The sequence below is a fragment of the Piliocolobus tephrosceles genome, chromosome 1, assembly GCF_002776525.5.
Source record: "Piliocolobus tephrosceles isolate RC106 chromosome 1, ASM277652v3, whole genome shotgun sequence".
NCBI classification, from domain to species: Eukaryota; Metazoa; Chordata; class Mammalia; order Primates; family Cercopithecidae; genus Piliocolobus; species Piliocolobus tephrosceles.
In genome coordinates this window covers 103,757,004-103,777,191 of record NC_045434.1, presented here as the reverse complement: position 1 = coordinate 103,777,191, position 20,188 = coordinate 103,757,004, and the positions used below count along the sequence as shown (strand labels likewise).

General features: G+C 37.4%; 1 protein-coding gene across 6 annotated transcripts in view; it reads left to right on the top strand.

Moving 5' to 3' along the window:
• The first annotated feature begins 763 nt into the window (after nt 1-763).
• The window catches only part of MAN1A2 (mannosidase alpha class 1A member 2), a 175,821-nt gene continuing 156,396 nt past the window's right edge, over nt 764-20,188 (top strand). Inside the window, exons 1-2 of one of the 6 annotated variants that reach the window (XM_023222827.1) lie at nt 9,333-9,350; nt 12,642-12,685. In XM_023222827.1, coding sequence (XP_023078595.1) covers nt 9,348-9,350; nt 12,642-12,685 — 47 coding nt within the window. In that variant the 5' untranslated portion in view covers nt 9,333-9,347. Of the gene's footprint in view, nt 1,778-3,564; nt 3,603-6,906; nt 6,958-9,026; nt 9,091-9,332; nt 9,351-12,641; nt 12,686-14,021; nt 14,136-20,188 lie in introns of those variants that run through there. The other 5 variants (XM_023222826.2, XM_023222829.1, XM_023222831.2 and 2 more) reach the window with 5 other exon arrangements.

Sequence of the window (20,188 nt, the reverse complement as noted above, 5' to 3'; positions counted from 1 at the left end):
TTCGCGCTCAGACGGCGGAGGCAGCATGACGCTTTCGGGCTGCTGGAGCCGGCAGCGGCGAGAGGCCGGAGCCCGGGCAGCCGGGCGGGGTGGGGGAGGGGCGGCGGCAGCGGGGCCGGGAGCGTGCGCGCGCACCTTACACTCCGCCGCCCGGGGACGCCCACTCGCGAGTCGGGGCCGGTAGGCCGGCCCGGGCCCCGTCGCCCCCGCCCTCCGGTTCCTCTCCGGCGTGAGCCCAACGGGTGTCGGCCCAGCAGCTGCTGCGGTCACCAGGCCTGGGGAAGGAGGGTACCGGGACCGGGCCGCAGCCCCGCGCGGCGTGGGTGCGCTGCCTCTTCGGCAGCCGCCGCCAGAGCGAGCAGCTGCGAGCCACCGGAGGCGGCGCGAAAGAGGCCCCCGCGGCCGGGCAGGAAGGAGACGCGGCCGACCTCTGCCTGCCACAGGCGCGGCTCCTCCCGCGCGCCCCGGGCCTCCCGCCGCTCCAGGGCTGAGTGAGGAATGAGCCAGCGCCTGCCCTGGGCTCTCGGAGCGTGGGCCGCGGCTCGGCTTCTTAGGCGCGGGGGCTCGGCCACTGCGGCCGGCGGCCTAGCTCGGGTAGCACGCGCCGAGGTTCACTGAACCGGCCGCGGAGAGGAGGAGGAGGAGGAGGAGGAGGAGGCGGTGGAGGAGGAGGAGCTCCGCGGGGGCGGCCGCCGCGCCCCCTCCCCCCGTATACGCAGGGGCTTCTCAGTGGCCGCCGGAGCAGGAAGTTCCGCTCCTTGACAGACCCGTGCGGTAGCAACAGCGGCGGCGGCCGGGGCGGCTGGCCGGGCTCAGGTATTTCGGACGCGATTGCCCTTCGCGCCACCCGTCGAGTGGGCAGCCTCAGAACTCAGCCGGGCGCCGGGAAGCGCGGGCAGCCGAGAACTCCTTCCTGCTACTTCGCCCAGCGCCCCTGCTTCGGCTTCCCAGCGAGGTGGGAGACCTTCCTCCCTGTTTGCAGACGTCCGTGGGAGACCCTTATTTTTTTCACCGCTAAGGTTAAGAGATTCTGGAATAGAAGCGTCAAAGGAGATCAAGTGAACCTTCTACAACTCCTCGGATGTCGCCAGGTTCCCTTTCGGGGCGGAAGACTACGTTTGAGCATCTCACCGAGGTGCAGAAATGGAAGAACCCACCTTGCAGCTTTTCTGCAGTGTGGCTTGCCTGATCTACCCCTGGGAATGAAGAGGAGGCTTGTAATAACCCAGTGCAGTACAGATGTTAAAGAGGATATCGCAGAACCTAAACTTGTGATCGTTTGGGGGAGGTCACACACGTTTCTGAGTGGAAATGGACGGGCGTGAACGACGTACCTTCTTAAAAAGCACAATCCTTTAAGAGGAGCGAAATTGAGTTTTCCCATTTCGGCCAAGATTTTGAAGACAGTTCAATGTATTGTACATTTGACATAAGATGAGAACTTTCTGAAGTATTCTCTCCGAGAGCGTTAAACGATGACTACCCCAGCCCTGCTGCCCCTCTCTGGACGTAGGATACCACCTCTGAACCTGGGGCCGCCCTCCTTCCCACATCACAGGGCTACCTTGAGACTTTCTGAGAAGTTTATTCTTCTCCTTATTCTTAGTGCCTTCATCACCCTGTGTTTTGGGGCATTCTTTTTCCTTCCAGACTCTTCAAAACACAAACGCTTTGATTTGGGTTTAGAAGATGTGTTAATTCCACATGTAGATGCCGGTAAAGGGGCTAAAAACCCTGGAGTCTTCCTGATCCATGGACCCGATGAACATAGACACAGGTTTGTTTATTTCAGAAGTTCTGGTACTAACATTTGGCAGAGCAAGGTACGGTGATTGGATCGAATCTGTCTTTTTTTTTTTTTTACCTTGCAGTAAAATGTAATTTTCTGAGTCGTAAGAATTTTATTACTTCAACATAGGCTGAATAAAACCATAGGACTCATAGAGTCCTAAGTCTTTCTTCTCTTTGGTTTTATATAAGAAAAACATTTGCGTTCAGAGTTGTTGTGTCTAATGTGGAGATCTGGGAAGGGAGGTACGAAAACTTAAAGAAATGGTGACATAAGCTGTGCCTGCATTTATTAAGAACGTGTTGCAGTCAGTCATTTGTGCCACCATGTGAAATCAAAGCATTGAACCTTGACAGCTTTTTTGTTTGCTCTCCCAGAGGGCTCTCATTTTCTGGCTTGTAGTTGAAGCTTAGTAGTGAATCTTAGCCTTTTAGGATGACAAACGTGGGCAGAATATACCTGTCATTTACGTGAAAATATCCTGGTTTTTCTTTTTTTTGGGGATGTGTGTTGGTGCTCTATATGAAATCAGTTAAAAGGTATTGAATCCTAAGTTATTGCACTTTGTGAGGCTTGTAGACAAGACTTACTTTTGTAAAATTTAATTTTGCTCTCTTTTAATGTAATAAATGGACTGTGTCAAGCAGCTGTTAGAATTTGGTTGATTAAGGGGTTCACATTCTTTCAGATCACTAAATCTAAAGTGAGCTCTGGAGAGAGCATAGCCAAACTAGGATAAAATGGGAGCTCTAGTTACAATTTTTATAATTTTTATATTTGTACTCAAAAGAAGAGTTTGGGAAAGTAGTAGACTTTTCTTAGACCTGCCATCTTTTCCCTGTTTCTTAAAATAATTCTTGAGTATGTGGGAAAAATCATATCCTTGAATTCAGTTCTCATCTGATGATAGTTTTAACTTTTTGTCAAGCACCGAAAAAGCTTAGGTTCACATGTGAGCCTACATTAAATATTTGGGAAAATGCACTGTTTTATGAGAACTGGTTTTTCTTTTTTTCTCAACCTAGTTAATTCATTACTTGTGTGATGGTTCTTTGACTTTTGGGTGAACTTTATGGAGTAGTTGTTGATTTGGAATTTTTGCCATTTTCAACTACTGTACTGGATTTGTTTCTTTAATTTTACCCTGTGTTTGTTGTGACTTTAAGAATAAACACTAACATGATCTGTGAAATATGTTACTGAAAAATTAACAGTGAAAATAGTTTTCCTTGAAAATCTTATTTCCCATGGTGTTTGTATGACCTATGAAATATATTGAGAAAATGTGTTAAGGCTGTTTTTAGAGCTGTTTCACAGCATTCACACATTAACATTACTTAGCTCTATTATTAATAGTGTCTGTCATGTACTAAGCAGTTTAGGAAACACATTTTGCATGGTCTAAAAGTTTAAAATAATATGACCACATTTTAGTTGAAAAACATTTACACAAAAATTCTCAGTAAATGGAGTTAAAATATGAAATTTGAATGAAAATACAGATATGTGCCTTTTATTCACATTTTTAACAGTCTGTATAAATAGTGTAAACAAGAATTCTTAAATTTATAAAGCCCTTGAATATACATGCATATGTATTTAGCTATCTAAAACTACTGGGTTCCTGAGTTTGGAATGAGAGATTGGTGGTTTTTCTGATAGCAAGGAGTGGTTTGTGAGCCATGCCCTGAGTTTTGGCTAGTAAGAGTCTGGATAGCAAGAGATACATGTGAGTCTGGATAGATTCTAATGCAGTTTTTGGAATCCGGTCGGTTCCTGAGTTTTGGAAAATGAGAATTCAAATAGAGTTCAGGTAGCAAAGGATCCTTGTATTACCTCTTTATATTTCTGTGGTTATATCAGTTTACATTTGCTTTAGCATATTATTTGCTGTTGTTTACTGTATCAGAAAAGAGTCTGTAGTAATAAACTTTCTTTTACTTTGAGCAAGGAAATACATTTTAAATTAAGTGTATGTTTCAAATGTGGAAACAGAAAATATCAAATGTATAAACATTAACTTATTTAAAAATAACTCAGAAAAATAACATTTTTACAGTTGGTACTAAGGTCATACGTATTTTGGGTATGGGTCAGAACTTACCTAATTTAGAAAAAACAAATTGTCAGTTTATCTTAATTTAGTGTGTGTGCGTTTAAGGGTACGGGATAGAGAGCTGAGGAATGTTACTTTAGCTGATAAATAATGGAAAATAAGTCATGGCCACCATTTCTTATTTGCAGTACTTAAGAAATACTTGTATAGTTAGTATTTCTTTATTAATAGATTAGTATAGTAATTTGGTGTTTAAGTTCTGGAGTCAGACAGTATAGATTCATACCCTAGCTTGCCACTGATTAGATTTATGATACTGAGAAATTTTGAAACTCTATGTTGTTTCCTTTGTATGCTAGTGGCATGTATCTACTGTACAGATTGTTTTATTGAAAGAGATAGTACATGCAAAGCACTTAACATAATTCCTGACATTTAGTAAATGATCAATAAATGTTTATTATTATCATCAGTGATTATAATTTTAATGGATTATTTTTATTTGGAATCTGCTTTCCTTTAAATACTGTATATTTTCTGAAAAGTTGGGTACAGTTTGATTAATATTTAAAAGTATATACTAGAATCTTACTGTCTAAAGGAACATTTTATAACCGATTGGCAACAAATGTATGCCTACTGTTTTTTGGAACTTTCCATCTAGGGAGAGATGATGGGCATTAAATAAATAATTTTGATTTTGAGGTGTGATGAATGTTATGAAGTTGTACTCAGTGCTATCAGAGCATGTAATGAGTGACCTGGTCTGTGGAGTTTGGGGTGGAGGGGCAGTGGGAATAAGGAAGACTTCATTGAGGAAGTGTGCCTCAGAAACATAGAATGAGTAGGAGATCACTTAGTGAAGTAGAATTGGAGGTTGAGGGGAGTTATGGTCAAAGCAGAAGACACAGCATGTGTGAGAGCCCTAAGGCAGAAAAGCTTGGCATCACTGAGGATCTGAGAAATGTTAAGTATGGCTGTTGCAGAGTGTGTGGGTCTAGGTGATGAGAGACTAGATGAGAGGTCAGGTTTGGCCTGCTTACAAGTTTTTTGTCCTCCTTCTTCTTTTTACAAAAGTTCGAACTAGTTGTCAGCATTCACAGTTCAGGAGATTTCATGTAGAAGTCTGGATTTCTGATTTCTCTTGAAAAATTAGAGGTTATGGTAACATCCAATGTATTTTCAGATGGTAATATTCAAGCCACAATCTAGTAGCAGCTGCTCCCTCTAGAGGGGGCATGTGCCACTCAGAGTGCGAAATAAGTAAATATAAATGAATCGATATTTAACCTGGTTGTTGTTGAGTTTGCAAATTCTAGTCAGGATTCTAGACAGTTTGTAGTTAAGTATTTTGGTCTTTATCATAAGTACTAAGAGAAGTTATTGAAGGATTGTAATAAAAGCAAGAGAATGACATGATCACTTTAAACTAAAAAAAATTAATCACTTTGGTTGCAGCGATTACTTACTGGATGGTGAGAAGCAGGAGGATAACAAGTTAAGAGGGTCTGGGTCACAGAGGATATATTGGCTTAGACGACAGTGGTGATAGTGGAGAATGAGATAAATTAGTGGAGAAAAGTGGTTGATTCAAGAGGGATTAAACTATTAAGTTTCACAGAAAATGGTGGTTGGTTAAATATGGGGCTAAAGTAGAAAGAAAAGAGAGTCCAAGATAACTTCTAGGTTTCTAGGTGACATGGCCATGGATTAGTAAGAAATATATACTATATTTAATTAATGCTTTAATTTATATTAGTGGTATTACGTGAATTTAGTATATTTTCATGAGGAAACCAGTATGTTCCCTTCTATTAAGTAGTTCATAAATAATCCAGAATTTTCAAGCTATAGATACTATAGATACACTTTATAGATAAGGACATACTAAATGTGTAGTTTGGTTTTGATTATGGTTATTTATAGTATCTATGATTTTGCAGTACCCAAAACCAGAAGTGGTTATAATATACATGTTGTTATATGCTGATATACATAAAATAATGTACGTAAGGTATACTTTGTATACATAATAGATCTCAATAATTAAAAACTTACTTTTTTTAAAAAAAAACTGACATTTGTTTTATATGATGGCATTATATAAATGGGCTTTGTGAGTTAAAAAAAAAAAAAGAAAAACCCAGCTTATGAGCTGTTTATTTGAATAGCTAATAAGTTTCACCCTCCAGTCAGAATTTTGTTAGTCTGAATTGAATACTTGAGGGTCAGGTATATGTCTACCTTTGATAGTTTCCTCAAAGGGGAAGAATATAGGCATTGGAGGTATAAATAAGGCTGCATCTTAGTTGTACTAACTAGCTGTGCGACTGCTAGACGTAATCACTCAAACCTGTGTGCTGTCCAATACCACAGCCATTAGTTATATATGACTCTTGCACTTAAAATGTGGCTAATCCAGGCTGCAGTGTGCTTTAGTGAGTTTCTCAAGTTCTTTATGTCATGATTTGTGTTTTTTTGCTTGATTCAGTTTTATTACAAGGGTAGAGATTTCAAATCTCACTATTGCAATTTTAATTTTCTTGTCATCTTTCTTTGTCTTATCCCTCTTCTAGACCTTTTTTTTTTTTCTATCCTGTTTTTTATTTGGGGCTTTCTGCTCCAGCGTGGGCAACGTCACATTGTTTTATCCTCTCATAAGTCCGCTGGATGTTCCATTTCCCTTATAAATTGCTCATGGTTCTTTTTCCCACTTCCCTTTACTCAGACATGAATTATTGTGAGGTCTGTTTATATTTGACATTTGTCAACAACAGACTGGTGTAGATGCCTTTGCTGCGTTTCTTTTTGGTCCACTTGTATACTGAATGAATACCCTTTTCATCTTTGTAGTTGGAGAGAACAAATTGATCTATACAGCTCTCAGTCTAGTTTCCTCTGTTATAATGGTAGCCTCTTCAGTAGTCTCAACTGGTTTGGTACTAGAATAGGTTTTTGTGTAATTCCCAAACTCAGGGTACATTTGGAAGTGTGGACAGTCACTGAGATTCTTTTTGTCTTGCCTCTTATCACACAGAATGCAGTTGCTCATCAAACTTCACTCGCACAAATACTCCAAGAGTTGCTCTTCTGACAAAATGTAGCTAAAAAGGTAAGAATTAGGAAGGGACTGTGTGGAAAGGGAGATTGAACTGCATGGAGGTCTCTGTCCCATTTCCTCATTAAGACAGAACATTCGGTCCTTGAGATAGGGTACAATTGGGATAAGGTAATAGTTTGGACATTTTTTGTTTCATGAAGTAAGGCGTTGTTCTGGCAAATCTAGATTTTTTTTTTATAAGTTCTTTCAGATTCTGACAGTAGCTTCGTGATGGCTCTTATTTTTTTTGACAGTCTGAGTTTTCATCATTTTCTGTGCCTTTCACAGATACAGTAATTTAGAAGAGGCTGTATATTCTGGGGCGGCTTATCAGATAACATTTTGTATACGCTTGTTTAAAGTCTACTTTTGATTTGAAAGAAAATAACAGTGACTTTGCTTTTATTAGTTCAGCATTATAAAGTCACTGAATATCTTAGTATGTTTCATTCTTCTCAGAAATGAGGAGTATTATTATAGCATGGTTAAAATGCAGAGTGCCAAAGTGTGAGTCCTGATTTTCATGTAGGTCAGTGAGGGTTGGACATTTCAGGAGGTGACATAATGTATAATGTCCATAATAAGTGAAAAGTATTTATTGGATGTAGTTAAATGTTGCAGGGAATTCATAATGGTTCAAGTACTAGTTTATTTGCTCTAAAAGCTGTAATAACTTTTACACAGTTTCTCTTGGGTTTTATAAGAAGATTTTCAGGGCTGTGAAATATTTATTTTCTCTTGTTAATACTTCTTTTGGGCTTTCTTGATAAAATGTCAAATTCACAATCTCAGAATATTCCTCCAATATTATAATGGGTTTGTATAGATTATTTAATCTCTATAATATGTAGTTTGAGATTTCGTTTTCTAACATCGCTGTTTACTGTAAATGTTTGCTTGAATTACTTTGAGTTTTTTCACTTAATGTTATTTCTAATAGTGTTTCCTGATCTTCAGGTTCTTGTTAGTATTTTACTTGTTAACAGCTGAGGGTAGCCCACATCCACATGTCTTACTCAATTTTTTTTTGTTGTTAGAATACCACAGACTGGTTAATTTATAAACAATAGAAATGTATTTGGCTCATGGTTCAGGAGATTGAGAAGTCCAAGAGCATGACACTGGCATCTATCTGATGAAGACCTTCTTGCTGTGTCATCCCATGGGGAAAGGTGGAATGGCAAGAGAGTGAGTGAGAGAGAGCAAGAGGGAAGTGGGCAGAAATCATCCTTTTATCAGGAACCCACTCCTGTGACAGTGGCATTAATTCATGAGGGCTCTGCCCCCAGGATGTAATCACCTATTAAAGGTCTTACCCCTCAACACGGTTGCCACTGTTGCATGGGGATTAAGTGTCCAACACATGAACTTTGAGGAAGACACATTCAAACCGTAACATCACGTATAGACTTGCTCTCTTACCTCCCCTGTCATTAGGTAGTTTTTCTTTTTTTTCAATCTTTCTCATGTACTGTTCATGATTGCATAAAGTGTTTTACAATCATTTGCTTACGTATCTGTCTCTTTCAATAGAAGATGTACTCCTTGAGAACAAATTACTATATTTTATTTATGTTTGTGTCTCCAATGTTTGAAGTACATTTGATCCTTAATAAAATTATATGCCTGTTGAATGAATGTTGTCCATGGCAAGGTAACTAACAGATTCCATGAGAGAAAATATAAACAAAATACCAGGAAGTATTGAGAAATAAGATGCGAAAGCAGAGGGAATGATGTCTTAAAGTGAGAATACATTCTTTAATAAAGGCCCTTTATAAAAAATAATAAGATTAGGAATAATTTGTATTTTCCGTATTTAGAACATACTCTTTTAAATGTATCTAAAATATTTTGCATGCCCCCACGTGGAATTTTTTCTTATTTAGGAAAAAAGGAAGAAAATAATAGAGAATATGTGATGAGTGTTTTCATATATTTTCTTTAATCTTTATGTCAGATTTGTAAGTTAGGTATTAATAATTTTTTTTTTTTTTTTTTGAAACAGGGTCTCATTCTGTGGTCCAGGCTGGAGTGCAGTGGCACAATTATAGTTCACTATAGTCTCAAACTCCTATGCTGAAGTGATCCTCCTGTCCCAGCCTTCTGAGTAGCTGAAACTATGGGCATGAGTTGGGACTACAGGTGTGAGCAACTATGCTAGGCTAAATTTTAATTTTTGTAGAGATAGGGTCTTACTTGTTGCCCAGGCCGGTCTCAAACTCCTGCGTTCAAGCAATCCTTTTACCTTGGCCTCCCAAAGTATTGGGATTACAGGTGTTAGCCACTGCACCCAAACGAATCTTATTTTTACAGATACGGATACTTTCAAATGGAGCTCATGCTGAAGATTGGAAAGTTGGTAATGTAGAAGCTAAGTATCTTCTAGAAATCAGTAGTACATGGTAAACATTAATTGATTTTTTTTTAAGTGAAAGCAAGTTTATTAGAGGAGGAAAGAAACAAAGGATGGCTACTCCATAGACAGAGCAGCCAATTTAATTTATTTTTAACTGGGCAAATGTTTTGTTTACTATTGTTTGAAAATTATAGAAATATTTAACTTATATAGGAGGCAGAGGTGGGAGGATTGATTGCTTGAGGCCAGGAGACTAGCCTGTGCAGCATAGTGAGACCCTGTCACTGCACACACTCGCACACGCACACACATGCATACAGCTGGGCATGGTGGTTGGTGCCTACCTTTAGTCAGAGGCTGAGGTGGGAGGATCACTTGAGCCCAGGAGTTCGAGGCTGCAGTTAGCTATGATTGTGTCCCTGCATTCCAGCCTGAGAGACAGAGACTCTGCCTCTTTAAAAAAAATTGACTTCTGGTTTGGGCTGACTCCACATATTTCTTGGATAGGAAAATCACATTGCTACTTTTATTTTCCCTAGTTGTGCAAATTCTGTCAGAAAAGTTTATTTTCACTGCTGTTGAATTTTTGCTAGAACTTTATTCCTGTCGGAACATGATTGTAATGAAGTCTGCACTGGAGTTTTATTTTCAGATTGGGTATTAGGATTTGTCATTAAAAAAAATGTCCTTCAAAGAGGAGTCTTTCCAAATATCTGTTTTTGAATTTAGTATAGACCAGAAGGAAGGCATCATTATATATTAGAAAGAACATTGGACTCAGTGTTAAGAGACAGGGGCTTTAGTTTCACCATTGTCCTTGGTTGTTGAAGTATATTTAGATAAGCTATTCAACTTCTCTGTGCCTTGATGTTCTTATTTATGAAATGAGGGAATTGATTGAATCTTTAAAGATTTTTTTTCTAGCTCATGCATATGAAATACAAGTAATTTTATGAAGTAGGGAACTAAAGAGTGTGCAGTAATTTAGTTCATACATCTCAAATATTACAAAGATAAAATGGATTCTACTAAAGGAATTAGTCTTTTTTGTATATAAAAATTAGTTTAAAATCACTTTAGAAATGACTAAAATTTATTTACATAATATTATGATTATTTACATAATGAAATCTATACCAATTTAAAATGTGAAAATGAATGAAATGACTTTTATACATTATTGTTTCTCATTAGTTTAAAAGTATAGTTTATTGAGCATTTTATATACCAGCCTGAAGGTAGTGGGTATATTTACAAAATTGTTTTCAGGTGTCATTTCTTGAGCCCAGTTATCAATTACACATCCTCACCTGTTACCTAAGACTTTAGGATAGATTCTGTGGAAAGCAGTCCTTGACTGAGGCCTCAGACCCTTTGAAGGCTGTTACTACTCCTGTGGCACAATTTTCTTTGATTTAAGGCTATAATTTCCTTTTTTAAAAAATGTTATTTTATTTTTATTTGTTAACAAAACACACCTGTCATGGGAAGGACTATAATTTTCTAACCTTAATACTGAGAGATACCACTGAAAGTGTTCTCTCCTGTTCTCCATATCTTAAGAACAACTTTTGGTACAAGTTATACAAGTAGTTTTTTTTAAAAAAGAGGAAATTAAGTAATCTGGAGATTCCAAAGAACAATGCATGTGTTGTGTTTCCTTTTGACTTTTTAAAATGATCAACCTATTACGTATATCTCTTGGCCTCCCCTTAGTGATATTGCTGTTACCATTAAAAAATATTAGTGACAATCATTTATTCAGCAAGTGTTTTGAGTATTATGTACCAAGCATTTTACTAAGTACTGGAGATTATTAGTGAATGTTACAGAAGATTAATTTTGTCTGTTGAAAAATTAAGATCTTAGACTCACATCTTAATATTTTCCTTAAAGTGTATTATTACGTTTGGAGCCAGATTCCAGGAGTCTTAGAGATATCTTTCCATCTATGGGAGGTTCTGGTACAGGCATTTAGGTCATTGGCATTTTTTAAGAGTTCAGATAAGTTACTGGTTTATCTTTCCCCATTTTTGTTTTTTTTTTTCCTAAGATATATTTAATATCATTAATTTACGTTTTTTTTTTTTTTTTTTTTTTGAGATGGAGTCTCGCTCTGTTGCCCTGGCTGGAGTGCAGTGGTGTGATCTTAGCTCACCGCATCTCCGCCTCCTGGGTTCACACCATTCTCCTGCCTCAGCCTTCCGAGTAGCTGGGACTACAGGCGCCTGCCACCACGCCCGGCTAATTTTTTGTATTTTTAGCATAGACGGGGTTTCACCATGTTGACTAGGATGGTCTTGATCTGCTGACCTTGTGATCCGCCCGCCTCCGCCTCCCAAAGTGCTGGGATTACAGGCGGGAGCCACTGCACCCGGCCCTAATTTATGTATTTCTAACATACGGGCTGGGTTATCTGGTATAAAGAAAATGGATGCTGCGGTCAATAGTAGGTTGAGGCAGACGTCTGGTCCAGCATGACTCAGGAAGTTTGGAGTGCAGGCATACAACTCTGCTTATTATGTAACCATGCCATGTGAGGCACATTAGGTGATCACCCATGTGCGTTTGTGCTTGGCTTGGAGCCACTGTTGTCTGTGAAAGGTATAATTACACTGTTAACATGGTACAAAAGGCTCGTGCCAAGGCTCGCTCACCCCTAGAGAGAGAGAGAGAAAAGCCATGTTGATACTGTCTATGATTCCTCTAATATTTTTCCAGCTACCTGCCACTCACCCACCAACTCTCCTCAGACCTCAGTTAGAACGTGACATCTAGAAATAAGAGACAAATATTTTGAAGCTTTTTGATAAGGAATCAGGCTCTGGCATCTGAAAAGGATGCCTGACATTGTGTGAAGTTGAGATCTGGTACATTTGTATGTACAGTTGGCCCTCTGTATCCGTAGGTTCCACATGTGTGGATTCAACCAACTACAGGTTGAAAATATTCAGAAAAAAATTTAAAAAGATGATTGTGTTTGTACTGAACATGTACTGACTATTCTTCCTTCTCATTATTTCCTAAAGAATACAGTATAACCACTATTTACATAGCATTTATGTTATATTAGGTATTATAAGTAATCTAGACTTATTTTAAAGTATGGGAGAGGATGTACATGGGTTATATGCAAATACCACACTATTTTATATGAGACTTAAGTACTTGTGGATTTTGGTTTCCAAGGGAGGTCCTGGAACCAATTCCTCATGGATATCAAGGAACAACTGTGTTTATATTTAGCTGTATATACATATATATATTTACATATGGCTATATATGGTTATATCTGTATGTTTATAATGTTACACATGCATACATGACTTTTTTCCAGTTGGCTGTCAGGTGGCATCTGATACAAAGTTTGTTATGTGTTTGGTATGTATCTGTTAAATATAATAAATGAGAATTATTTTTCTATTTGTGATGTCATTAATAAATATGTTTTCGTGACTAGATTTTTTCCCTCTACATACAAAAGTTGATAACACCCTGGGTAAGGTGAACATTGAGCCTCTGGCTCCTTTTGAGTGCTGTTGGTGTAAATGTAAATTAATATAATTTTCATAAAGAGCAATTTATTTATGTCAACTAATTTATAGTGCATATTCTTTGATTCAGCAATTCTTCTAGGGATTTATCCTTGGGAAATTCTCACATCAGTGCACAAAGAAATGTTCAAGAATGTCCCCTGAAGCTATAACATGACGTATTGTAAATGACCTAGATGTCTGTCAGCAGGGGATTAGTTAAATAAATGATATATCCTATCCCAATATTTACAAAGGGTTTTTTTGTTTTTGTTCATTTTGTTTTTGATGCTGTGAATCTCTCTGGTTACTCCCAAAAGCACTACACTGTTTTAATTTAAAGGTTATTGGCTTACGCCTGTAATCCCAGCACTTTGGGAGGCCAAGGTGGGCGGATCACGAGGTCAGGAGATCAAGACCATCCTGGCTAACATTGTGAAACCCCGTCTCTACTAAAAATACAAAAAAAATTAGCCAGGCTTGGTGGCAGTCGCCTGTAGTCCCAGCTACTTGGGAGGCTGAGGCAGGAGAATGGCGTGAACCCGGGAGGCGGAGCTTGCAGTGAGCGGAGATCACGCCGCTGCACTTCAGGACCTGGGCGACAGAGGGGACTCCTGTCTAAAAAAAAAAAAAAAAAAAGAAAAAATTAAAAAAGTTATAAGCGTACATAAAAAGTCTTAATGGATAATATTACTGAATGTCAGTGTAACTAAATAGTTAGCTTTGTCAAATCTTAACGTTTTCTTATTTTAGCTGAAGATTATCCTTCTTGAGGTAAATTCCTAAACCGAGTTGGACATTGTCATTCTCAGTACATGGTTTTATATTTCCATAATGTGTATTTGTTGATAAAATTATATACAGTTTTTCATGTTTTTAAACATGTATCGTTCTGCAAGTTGTTTTCCCCTTCGTGTTATCTTTACAATTTGATGTTTGGGCTCTGGTTCAATTATGTAATTATCCACCTATTCAATGATTAAACCTCAAGTTATTTGTATATTCCCCTGTTGATAGATTTTTAGTTTTTTGTTGTGGTGGTGGTTGTTGCAAAAACATTCTGTACATATGTTCTTGGGCACATGTGTTTTTCTCCAAGGTAAAAATTTAGAACTATAATTACTGGGTTGTAGGGTGTGTGTATGATTGACTCTAAATTTTTTTGTTTACAGCCCCTGAAGTGGTTATTATACCAGTTTATACTTCCACCTGCGTCTTAACAAGCCATGATATTGTTAGACTTTAAAACTTTTCCAGCCTGATGTCAATTTGTTTGTACTTCCCTGATTACTAATGAGGTGAAATACGTATTTTTAACATATTTATTGGCTGTTTGAGTTTCTTAATCTTTGAGTTGCGTGTTCAATTTTTTGCCAGTTTTCTTTTGGTTCATTGCCTTTTCCTTATTTATTTGTAGAAGTTATTTGCACATTCTGGATGAATTCTGTGTTAGTTAATATGCATTACATGTTTCCTCCTGTGAGTACCTTATTTTTATATTTTGTTTATGATGTTTTTATTTTTACACAAGTTTGAAATTTTAATATATTTAAAATTGTTAATATTTTCGTCTGTGGTCTCTACTCTGAAGTAACAGTTTCCTGTATTTTCACTTCTGGTAGTTGTAAAGTTTTGTTTTTCACACCTAGGGATTTAATCTACTTGTTGATTTTTGTGTATGATGAGGTGGGGACTGAGTTTATATTTTTCCATATGGGTATCTAGTTGTCCCTGTGTGACTTATTGAAGAGTCTGTTTTTTTTTTCTCATGGATTTGTAATGTCATTTCTGCAATATAAATTTTTTCATATATTCATAGATTTGTTTTTGATTTCACTTGGCTCTTTTGTATATTTCTGTTGGAATAACGTGCCATTTTGTTAAGTATAGCCTTTAGATACATCTTGACATTAGATAGTGTGGGCTTTTCCACCTTGTTCTTCAAAATTTTTTGCCCTTAATTCTAAGCTCTTTCATAAGCATTTTTTTTTTAATTCAGGTAAAGTTCGTTTAACATAGAATTAATCATTTTAAAGTGAGCACCTAGTAGCATTTACAATATTCACATGTTTGTGTAACCACCACCTCTATCTAGTTCAAAAAAGGTTTTCATTACTCCAAAAGGAAACTCTGTACCCATTAAGTGGTTACTCTCCACTCCCTTTTCCCTGCTTCCCCCCAGCCTCTGACAACCATCAGTCTGCTTTTTCTATAGATTTACATGCTCTCATATTTCACATAAATAGGATCATGCAATCTAAGACCTTTTTTGTCTGGGTTCTTTCACCTAGCATAATGTTTTTGAGGTTGATCACACTGTAACAGGTAACAGGTATTAGCACTTCATTTCTTTTTTATGGCTGAGTAATATGCCATTGTTTGTGTATATGTGATTTGTTTATACATTCATCTGCTGTTGGGCATTTGGGTTGTTTCTACCTTTTGGCTATTGTGAATAGTGTTGCTGTGAACATGTGCGTGCCTGTATTTGTTTTGAGTACCTGTTTTCAGTTATCTTGGTTATATACCTAGGAATGGAATTACTGGGTTGTATGATAATTTATGCGTAGCTTTTTGAGGAACCACCAGACATTTCTGTAGCAGCTGAAATGTTTTGTGTTTCCACCAGCAATATAGAGGTTCTAATTTCTTTATATTCTCTCTAATATTTATTCATTAAAAAATTATATCCATCCTATTGTGTGTGAAGTGATATCTAATGATGAATGAATGAATAATGACGAATAGGAATGAATAATAATGTTGAACACATTTTCAGGTGCTTGCAGACCATTTGCATTTTTGAAGGAATATCTATCCAGGCTTTGTCCATCTTTTAAATTGGTGGTTATGTCCTTTGCACAGAAGTTTTTAATTTTGGTGAAGTCCAATTTATCTGTTTTCTTTTGTTACTTGTGCTGTGGGTGTCATATCCAAGAATCAATTGCCAAATCCAGAGTCATGAAGATTTACCCCAGGTTTTTTCTTAAAATTTTTAAAAAGTTTATGGTTTTAACTCTTATTTAGGTTGTTGATTCATGTTTAGTTAATTTTTGTGTATGGAATGAGATAGAGGTCCAAATTAACTATTTTGTTAGTGGATATCTGTTTGTCCCAGCACCATTTGTTGAAGAGACAGATTTTCCCCTATTGAATAATATTGGCACCCTTACTGAAAATCAATTGGCTATAGATGTATGGGTGTGTTTCTGGACATTAAGTTTTATTCCATTTATCTATGTGTGTCCTTATGCCAATAACACAGTCTTGCTTAATGTAGCTTTGTAGTAGGTTTTGAAATTGAGAAGTGTTCCAGCTTTGTTAATCTTTTTCAAAATCGCTTTGGCTATTTGGAGGCCACTGATGGTTCCTTATGAGTCTGAATATTGGCTTTTCAATTTCTGCAAAAATGACTGTTGGAATTTTGATAGAGATTACATTGAATCTGTAGATTGTTTTGGTACTATTATCATTTTAATAAGAGTAAGTCCTCCAACCATGACCACAGGATATCTTTCCATTTTTGAGGTCTTCTTTAATTTTCAGCAATGTTTATATCAGCATACAAGTGTTTTACCTTCTTCATTAAATTTATTCCTAGGTATTTTGTTCTTTTGTATGGTATCAAAAATGCACAATTTTTTTTTTTGGGTTTTTAAATTTCTGGTGTGTAGAAGCACAACTAATTTTTAGTGTTGATGTTATGCACTGCAATTTGCTAAATTCACTTATTAGCTCTAGTAGTCATTTTATGAATTCATTGGGATTTACTAGATAGAGGATCATGGCCATCTGTGAAATGAATTAAATTTACTTCTTCCTTTCCAATTTGGATGTCTTTTATTTCTTTTTCTTGCCTAATTGCTCTTGCTAGAACTTCCAGTACAGTTTCAAATAGTAGTGGTGAAAGTGGGCATCTTTGTCTTAACTCCTTATCTTAGGGGCAGAGCTTTCTGTCTTTTGCCATTGAGTGTGATATTAGCTGTGAGTTTTTCATAAATGCCCTTTATCATGTTTAGGAAATTCTCTTCTATTTTTAGTTTGATCATAGGTCCCTTCACTCTATTAATGTGATACAGTACATTCACTGTTTGATTTTCTTATAGTGAACCATCCCTGAATTTCTGGGGTAAAGAGTACTTGCCTGTGCCTGTAATTCTTTTAATATGCTGTTGGATTCAGTTTGCTAGTATTTTGAGGATTTTTGCATCACTATTTATAAGGGATATTAGTCTGTAGTTTTCTTGCGATGTCTTTGGCTAGCTTTGGTATCAAGGTAATTACTGGCCTCATAGAATGAATTAGAAATCCTTCCTCTTCTGTTTTTTTAGAAAAGCTTGAGAAGGATTGCTGTTAATCCTTCTTTAAAGGTTTGGCAGAATTCACCAGTGAAGCTATTTGGTTCTGGGCTTTTCTTTTTTGGGTGGTTTTGGATTCCTGATTCAGTCTCCTTACCTGTCACAAATCTATTCAGATTGTCTTCTTGAGTCAGTTTTTATAGTCTGTTTTCAGGAATTTGTACACTTCATGTAGATTATCTAATTTTTGGATGAATAATTGTTTATAATACTCTTTAAAAAATGTTTTTCTTTTTTTTTTTTTTAGCGTTGGGGGTCTGTGTTGCCCAGGCTGGGGTGCAGTGGTTATTCACAGGTGTGATCATGGTGCACTGTGTACTGCAGCTGTGAACTCCTGGCCTTAGGCTGTCTTCCTGCCTCAGCCTCTTGAGTAGCTGGGACTACAGGTGCACACACCAAATAAACCGGGCCAAAAAATTCTCTTTTAATCTTTTATATTTCTGTAAGGTCAGCCGCAGTGTCACCACTTTTATTTGTGATTTTAGTTATTTGCATCTTATCTGTTTTTTTCTTTGTCATCTAACCAGAGGTTTGTCAATTTTGCTGATCTTGTCAAAGAACCACCTTTTGGTTTCCTTAGATTCTCTCTCTTGTTTTTCTATTCTGTGTTTTATCACCACTCTAATTTTTCATGTTTTTGTCTGTTCTGCAGGTTATGGGCTTAGTTTGCACCTCTTTTTCTAATTCTTTAAGTTGTAAAGATTATTGATTTTAGATCTTTTAAACGTAGGTATTTACTACTATTAATTTTCCTCTGAGGATTGCTTTTGCTGCATCCCATAAGTTTTGGTATGTGTTTTTGTCTTCATTTGTCTTTATTTTCTAATTTCCCATGTGATTTCTTTAACATATTGGTTGTTTAAGAGTGTGTTGTTTAATATCCATATATTTAAGATTTTTCATTTTCCTTTTATTATTAATATCTAACTTCATTGGGGTCAGAGAAGATACTTTGTATGATTTGATCTCTTTAAATTTATTGAGACTTATTTTGTGGCTCAAAATGTGGTCTGTCCTGGAGAATGTTTCATGTGCACTTGAGAAGAATGTCTGTTCTGCTATTACTGGGTAGGTGCTCTGCGTATGTCAATTAGTCTTCTCTTTCCTTATTGATCTTTCTAGATGTTTTAGCCATTATTGAAAATGAGGGTATTGAAGTTTCTATTATTGTGACTTTGTCTGTTTCTCCCTTCATTTCTGACAATGATTTCTTCCTATATTTTGGGAGTTCTGTTGTTTAATGTATATGTTTATAGTTTTTATGTGTTCTTAAATTGACTTCCATAAGTATTTTAGAATCAAATTATCAAGATACCATCCTTGTGCCTTCAGGTTTCGCTTTAGTACTTCCTGTTGGTGGAACCTAGTAGGAAACCATCTGACAAAAGAAAGATGTAATTTGCAGAGTCTAAGCCCTAGCATCATGAGCTTAGATGACTGAATTTGGAATTATATAGAAGAGTGGATTTGGGGTTGAAAATTTTGGTTTACTTACTGATGCTCTCTGGCTGTCTGAATTTTAGTGTATGAACTTTGATTAGGTCTTGATAAGCAGTCAGTGGAACAGTCTATGAGGGACCTCTTCCTTGTAGAATTGGAATTGAATAGCCAGAAGCTCACCTCAGACAAAATGGATGCCTGTTGGAATGGGCCTTTTCTCAGTAGGGCCTTGCAGAATTTTGTGACTTGTGTAGTCTGAGGTTTTGCCCCAGGTGGATGAGCAGGAGGGCATCTTTCCCGTAGTAACAGAGACAAGCTTTCGTAATCTGTGCTGGAGGATATACCAGTTCTTAACTCAGTCATGTGATAGACTTGCCAGGAGAAGAACTTATATAGGTGAGTTCCTTGCTAGGTTCTAGGTCTCTTCCTAGATTCCTGACAGTGCCTTCTATCTGAATGTGTAATAGTAATTATGAGCTGATTGACTGCCTTCCTGCATTCCACCCTATTCTTATCTATAACATATTCAGAGTAACTTGGAGTTTTAATCATGTAGGTAGGATCCTTCTCTGTTTTTCAGGGACATTGTGATGGATCAGAGTTTTCTATTCTGTATTGTTTGACTTGCCTTAGCAAGAATTGAGGGGGCAGGGTGATGCGTTAAAGGCATGTACTTAAGTTTTATTCCCAGAATACTTTTCCATTTGTATTACAAATAATTACAGGAGAGGAATCCTGGATACAGAGAGTAGACATCAATTGTAACATGCAGAAAAGGTATTTATTGGAAGGATATTAGGTTGCTTCAGAATTGACATAAAAGTCTGAAGAACTAGGCTTTGTAAATAGGCATTAGGTGAAGCCAGATACATAGAACCACTGTCAGTGCTGCTGATTAATGAGCATTGGTTATGGCATTGCTACCTCCATACTGGATACTGGATGTCTCTGCTTCCGGAGTGATTTCTTAGATTGAGTCCTTGTTTCTTTACAGATATGTAGTACCAGCTGTAGCATCTCATTGCTTACACATAGGTGATAGACAATACCCTTGCTGCTAGATGTTAGGGAGATTAAGTATCTTAATTTTTTCTGGCTTCTGTAGGAAGAGGAGGGATTCTGCTACCATTATACTAATTAATTCCTGAATGTTTCGGCAGCTTAAGAAACATAAAGGAAACTGAAAGGAATCCTACATTTTATTACAGTGACTTGTAATAAAATAAGGGGATGAAGTTTTTATTTGTGCTGTGCTATTTAGAAATGTAGATATAAATAGACTTTCTAGACTCCATCCTTTCGGCACTTTCCGTTCAGGGGTTTAAAGTGGGGGTTGGTACTGTTCACCTGAGAGGGAGCTTGGAAACATGGGGACATTTTTTGGTTGTTAGAATGATGGGGATGAGGGCACTATTGCATTTAATGAATGTGGGCCGGGTATGCTAAACATCCCATGGTGCCTTGGTGTTTCTGCACAATAAATAATTGAATTATCCCCCTCATAATGCCAGTACATTTAAGAAACACCAGGTTATATGGATCATTTTGATGAA